This window comes from Anomaloglossus baeobatrachus, chromosome 10, assembly GCF_048569485.1.
Source record: "Anomaloglossus baeobatrachus isolate aAnoBae1 chromosome 10, aAnoBae1.hap1, whole genome shotgun sequence".
In the NCBI taxonomy this organism is placed as follows: Eukaryota; Metazoa; Chordata; class Amphibia; order Anura; family Aromobatidae; genus Anomaloglossus; species Anomaloglossus baeobatrachus.
In genome coordinates, this window is record NC_134362.1 from 19,484,161 (window position 1) to 19,490,975 (window position 6,815).

Genomic DNA, 6,815 nt, shown 5'->3' on the forward strand with positions numbered 1-6,815 from the left:
CACATGTAGTTGCATTACACATCGGGTTAATTAACCCGATGTGTACTGTAGCTAGGAGAGCAAGGAGCCAGCGCTTAGTGTGCGCGGCTCCCTGCTCCCTGCTCACACTGGTAACTAATGTAAACATCGGGTAACCATACCCGATGTTTACCTTAGTTACCAGTCTCCGCAGCTTCCAGACGGCGGCTCCGTGCAAGCGCAACGTCGCTTGCACGTCGCTGCTGGCTGGGGGCTGGTCACTGGTCGCTGGTGAGATCTGCCTGTTTGACAGCTCACCAGCGACCATGTAGCGATGAAGCAGCGATCCTGACCAGGTCAGATCGCTGGTCGGATCGCTGCTGCATCGCTAAGTGTGAAGGTACCCTTAAACCTTCAGAAGGAGCCTCTGTCCAGCACAGTCTGCAGTTGAGGATCTTCTAACCTACCAGTTGATCCCATGAAGTCTTCTAATTGTAAAATAGACCTATGAACCATTTCATCCAAGGCCAGACCCCGGGCAAACCTTCAGAAGGAGCCTCCATCCAGCACAGTCTGCAGTTGAGGACCTTCTAACCTACAAGTTGATCCAGTGAAGTCTTCTTCCACTTGTAAAATAGACCTTTGCTCCATTTCATCTAAGGCCAGACCCTGGGCAAACCTTCAGAAGGAGCCTCTGTCCAGCACAGTCTGCAGTTGAGGACCTTCTAACCTACCAGTTGATCCCATGAAGTCTTCCTCCACTTGGAAAATAGACCTTTGATCGATTTCATCCAAGGCCAGACCATGCATGAATTTCACGAGACTGAACAATCGGAGAGAAAAAATAATTTTCAATATGAAATGTTAGGTCAGCTAGGAGAGGGTTAAAAAATTCAGTATCTCTTCCGTGTTCCACATTTAGAAGCTTCTCGTGGGGAAATAAAAGGCGATGCTGTCTAATTCACAGCGGGCCAAACAAATGAAATTTTCTTTCTTACTATGTCCAAAGAATTTTTTTTTTTTAATTTTTCTTCAAGGGCCCCATGTTGGTTGGAACAGGAAATATATAAATATTCTATAAAAATAAAGAACACGTCTTCCTTTCGTCGGTGAATAAAACTTTTCCATTGTAAGATCCTTAACAAATCTTTTGTTTCACGGCTGAGCTCAGAAGGAGCCTCTCTCTTGGGTTCCTCGATTTCTGTCAAAGCCCCATAGAGAGATTACCAAAAAAGTATTCTGGTCGCCTTTGTGCACCGGTAGCGGGATTAGGCTCCGCATGAAAGGTAGGTGAGAAGGGCACCCAGCAAAATAAAAGTGTGAAATAACAGGAGGCGAGCTCTTACATGCCCAGCCGGTGATTAGTAATTGATGTTGGCTTGGAGTCTCGGCAATAAGCTCGGAATTGTCTTCTCTTCTGGAGACCACATACACCTCATCTCAATGAAAGATTCCCTTTATTGTCTGATGTGAAGAGCTAAATTTCAAGACCGCGGGATTTTTTTTTCCCTTCAATCTTCAGAGGAATATTATTTTCATACCTGATACGTATCCGGCTGTGAAGGGCCATCTCGGAACAGATGTCTCTTTGTCTTGACGGAAGGAGCTTAAGCAAGGATGGAACTTTTATGAGGGGCTTAGCAGAAGGTAACAAGCAACGGGGAGGACGGGGGCTCGGAGCATGTGATTCTCGCCAGAGCATAAAACATTGATTTTCTTTGATTATTTTATTATTTTTTTTTTTTGTCATGCCCCATAGTGTGTAATTCCAGAGGACATTTGATCAAGCTCTTCATAGCACATGTAGCATGAAGGTAGAAATATGCCTCCATTCAGATGGCCGCCACATGAAATCACTCAAGGCATGGTAATCGGCAAGTGTCGTATTATTCCTCAAAATGAGCATCTGGGGCATGCCGGGGCGGCGGGCGGAAAACTGTTTAGGTAAAATAATAGGAAGGATGCGTTTGCGGCAGTCATAAAATTATACGAGAAACTCGAAGAAAGGCAAAAGTCAACTCATCCCAACATCAAGATCCAGGAGAAGGAAAGGTCATGGAGTAGTTGCCGATTGCCAGGGCCAAAACTATAGTGGATGCAGGGGGTCTCTGGCACGTAGGACGGGACCCATGAGCTTCAAGTTACGCCACTGCCGATTGAATGAAATTAGGAGGAAATGTTCTTTCCGAAGTATGAAAACTTCCTGGATCAATGACCAGTGTCGTCCTCCTCCTTGGCGTCATTAGAGAGGTTGTCCAGACTCAAGAAGAGGACTCTGAAGTGCCACCGTTGAAGTTGACCAGTGGCCATTCATTCAACTCCTCTGTAGGTTCATGACCTAAGCCTTTATTGTATAAAGAGGTGTTATCAATCATTGTGCAGGAGGAGGAGGTGAGCTGTGACATCACCTATTGTGAATGATGGATCCTATGTAATAATAATAATAATAATAATCTACTGTATATAGAAGTGTTATCAGTCATTGAACAGAAGGAGGTGAGCTGTGACATCACCTATTGTGAATGATGGATCCTATGCAATAATAATAATAATAATAATCTACTGTATATAGAAGTGTTATCAGTCATTGAACAGAAGGAGGTGAGCTGTGACATCACCTATTTTGTGTGTGTGTGTATATAGAGGTGTTATCAGTCATTTTCCAAGAGGAGGATGTGAGCTGTGACATCGCCTATTGTGAATGATGGATCCTATGTTGTTGTTGTTGTTATTAATAACAACAACAATAACATAGGATCCATCATTCACAATAAGTGATGTCACAGCTCACATCCTCCTCCTCATGCACATTGACGTAACACCTCTATATACAGTAGATTATGATTATCATCAGTGGTGTTCATAAGTCCTGCATAGGATAAATTGATTTTTCAGGTTTTAAACGTTTTCTGTGGAATATCTTCGATGCTAATATGACATATTATATATGGTTTTGTTCAGAAAACAATTTTGCATTCTCTCCCTGTAATATTTGTAGCTTTTGAAGCAGTTTTGCCTGAAATTATTGCAACAATATGGGAATTGAAAGCACAACTAAATATTGTACAGCTTCAGATCCAAAATTAGCCAATCACAGATGAGGTTCTTGTGACCAATCATAACCTGGATATGGCAGCCAATCACATTCCATTCCATTGCATCACATCTGCTGCTTAGTTTGTTTGTTTTATCTGTAGGTCTATCTAGTGAATGATACTGTAGAGCTTTATGATGGAGCCTTCAGATCTTTGTCAGCGGAGGATCGTGTGCGAGTTGTGGTGCTACATGAAGAGGGTTATACTGGCCCCCAGATCGCAAGGAAGGTCGGCTGTAATCAGAGGACAGTTGTAAGAATTTTGCAGAAACATAAGCAGCTTGGAATTACCCAGGACAGGCCCAGATCTGGTCGGCCCAGAAAGTCAACTAAAAGGGAGGATAGATACTGATAAGAACATCCTTTGCAAATGGAAAGCTCAGCTCTACTCAGCTTATGCAAGAATGGCAAGAAAAGTGCAATATTGAGGTAGCAACATCAACTGTTAGGAAGAGATGTTTGGAAGCAGGATTGAGAGGGTGCAAGGCCCGAAAGAAGCCATTGATGACAGTCATACAGGGTGCAAGGCCCGAAAGAAGCCATTGATGACAGCCATACAGGGTGCAAGGCCCGAAAGAAGCCATTGATGACAGCCATACAGGGTGCAAGGCCCGAAAGAAGCCATTGATGACAGCCATACAGGGTGCAAGGCCCGAAAGAAGCCATTGATGACAGCCATACAGGGTGCAAGGCCCGAAAGAAGCCATTGATGACAGCCATACAGGGTGCAAGGCCCGAAAGAAGCCATTGATGACAGCCATACAAAGACAAAGGCGAACACTGGGGGCATTGAAATATTTAAAATGGAGGAAGGAGGAGTGGGAAAAAGTGCTATTTAGTGATGAAAGCACTTTCTGCATTTTAGGAAATGATGGCAAGTCTTATGTGAGAAGGTTTCCACATGAAGAGCACAAGCCAGAGTGTCTGAGCTTCTCTGTGACACATCCGATGACAGTAATGGTCTGGGGCTGTATGGCCGCCAATGGTGTGGGAAGGCTTCAGATTGTGGAGGGTTAATGCAAAAAAATACATGGACATCCTCAACACCTGTTTTCAGGGGATTATATCTTCCAGGATGATAATGCTCCTTGTCACAGAGCTAAGACAGTAACGGAATGGAAACAAAAAAAGAACAAGGTGGCTACTATTGACCGGCGAGCCCAGTCCCCAGACCTCAATCCAATAGAAAATATGTGGCACAAGGTATCAATAGAGATATCTAAAAAACAGCCAAGGACCAAGAGAGAGTTGATTGAGGCTCCGATACAAGCCTGGAACCATCATCACTCGTGACCATCTGCAGAAGCTTGTGCACTCAATGCCACAGAGATGCAAAGGCTGCCAATAAAGTATTAGAAGCTAAAGATGCACTCACAAGGCCCGAATCAGGACTCGGAATTACATAAAAAATAATACATCTTAAAAAGTAAAATTGAAGTCTGTGTGAACTTGCATTGGACGTTAATGAACTTAGAGACCTGTTCACCATTCTACACACTGTACTGGTGGAGGTATGGTTATACTGGAAAACAAATATCAAAAATGCACATACCATAACAATCTATACACTTGGGACATTCAAAAATGAGTATGGCATACAATGAGGGATTAGAAAACATATATGTTCCACCAGTTTCACTGTAGAGATGCAGAAGTATGAAATATGTAGTTTTCTTTATGCCTATGCAGGACTTATGAACACCACTGTAGAGGTGCCATCAGGAGGAGGTGAGCTGTGACATCTATTGTGAATAGTGTATTGTGTTATCTACTGTATGGAGGTGTTAGCAGTCATTGCACAGGTGAGCTGTGACATCACCTATTGTGTGGGTGTGTGTATGTGTATATAGAGATGTTATCAGTCATTGTCCAAGAGAAGGTGAGCTGTGACATCACCTATTGTGAATTATGGATCCTGTGTAGTAGTAGTAGTCTACTGTATATAGAGGTGTCATCTGTCATTCAATAGGAGGAGGAGGTGAGCTGTGATATCCCCTATTGGTTATAGCTTTTATTTGCCTTGCTGGCAGCTACCTGGCACTCGAGTTCATTCTCCCGTATCTCGCTCTTCCCGTTTGGTGTTACCAAGTGTTTAATCATTTAGTACCGAATTGTAATATTAATCTTCTTGTCCCAAGTGCATAACGTTCCATTTTTCTGTATCAAACTTGATTTGCCTTGTATTAGTGTATTAACCTTTGTATAATGCCGTTTGCTGCCACCTTTGCTTATTAGGGTCCGGCCGGCAGCAGCCCGAGGTCATGTTTGATGGGTCACACATGAAGAAAAGTTCCTTAAATCCCACACAAAGAGGACAAGATAAGACGGGTGTCACCAATGGACAAGAGGAACCTGAGCAGGTACCAGGACACTATCGGTGGTAATAGTCTGTGCTTTAGTCTCCATGTTTCTGCCCCGATCCTGGCCTTCTCTTACAGCACTGTAGATCCCTAGGGGTTGTATAAGCCGCGGCCGGCCATAACTTGTCACTTATACTGATGGTGGAAGGAGCCCGCCCTGAAGGAGTGATGTGATATTTCTATGTTGCAGTTGACCATCGGTGACGGGATCATGGCCGGCATCTGTCACAGCCTGACCCATCCCGGCAGAGTACAGGTGAGAGTCTTCCCGGGTCTGGGGGGGGTCACGTAGGCAGTACCAAGCTGGAGAGGATGGGTCCGGGGGGCAGCGCCACGTCCCTACCCCCGCCCTGCTCATCATGACTGATAGATCTCTGCGGAGAAGCCGTCAATCACTGGATGGAGGGCAGGGAAGCGTAGAGGAGTCGCCAATCACTGGATGGGGGGCGAGGAAGTGTAGAGGAGTCGCCAATCACTGGATGGGGGGCGAGGAAGTGTAGAGGAGCCGCCAATCACTGGATGGGGGGCGAGGAAGTGTAGAGGAGCCGCCAATCACTGGATGGAGGGCAGGGAAGCGTAGAGGAGCCGCCAATCACTGGATGGAGGGCGGGGAAGGGTAGAGGAGCCACCAATCACTGGATGGAGGGCAGGGAAGTGTAGAGGAGCCGCCAATCACTGGATGGAGGGCAGGGAAGTGTAGAGGAGCCGCCAATCACTGGATGGAGGGCAGGGAAGTGTAGAGGAGCCGCCAATCACTGGATGGAGGGCAGGGAAGTGTAGAGGAGCCGCCAATCACTGGATGGAGGGCAGGGAAGCGTAGAGGAGTCGCCAATCACTGGATGGGGGGCGAGGAAGTGTAGAGGAGTCGCCAATCACTGGATGGGGGGCGAGGAAGTGTAGAGGAGCCGCCAATCACTGGATGGGGGGCGAGGAAGTGTAGAGGAGCCGCCAATCACTGGATGGAGGGCAGGGAAGCGTAGAGGAGCCGCCAATCACTGGATGGAGGGCAGGGAAGTGTAGAGGAGCCGCCAATCACTGGATGGAGGGCAGGGAAGTGTAGAGGAGCCGCCAATCACAGGATGGGGGGCGAGGAAGCTTAGAGGAGCCGCCAATCACTGGATGGAGGGCGGGGAAGTGTAGAGGAGCCGCCAATCACAGGATGTAGGGCGGGGAAGGGTAGAGGAGCCGCCTATCACTGGATGGAGAGCGGGGAAGCTTAGAGGAGCCGCCTATCACAGGATGGAGGGTGGGGAAGCGTAGAGGAGTCGCCAATCACTGGATGGAGGGCGGGGAAGCGTAGAGGAGCCGCCAATCACTGGATGGGGGGCGAGGAAGCGTAGAGGAGCCGCCAATCACTGGATGGAGGGCGGGGAAGTGTAGAGGAGCCGTCAATCACTGGATGG

The 6,815-nt window shown here is 46.8% G+C and overlaps 1 protein-coding gene across 1 annotated transcript in view; it reads left to right on the forward strand.

Moving 5' to 3' along the window:
* The window catches only part of IFTAP (intraflagellar transport associated protein), a 45,269-nt gene that overhangs the window by 24,396 nt on the left and 14,058 nt on the right, over nucleotides 1-6,815 (forward strand). The window contains exons 3-4 of the mRNA XM_075327031.1: nucleotides 5,288-5,412; nucleotides 5,603-5,668. Of these exons, the coding sequence (XP_075183146.1) occupies nucleotides 5,288-5,412; nucleotides 5,603-5,668 (191 nt within the window). The remainder of the gene's footprint in view (nucleotides 1-5,287; nucleotides 5,413-5,602; nucleotides 5,669-6,815) is intronic.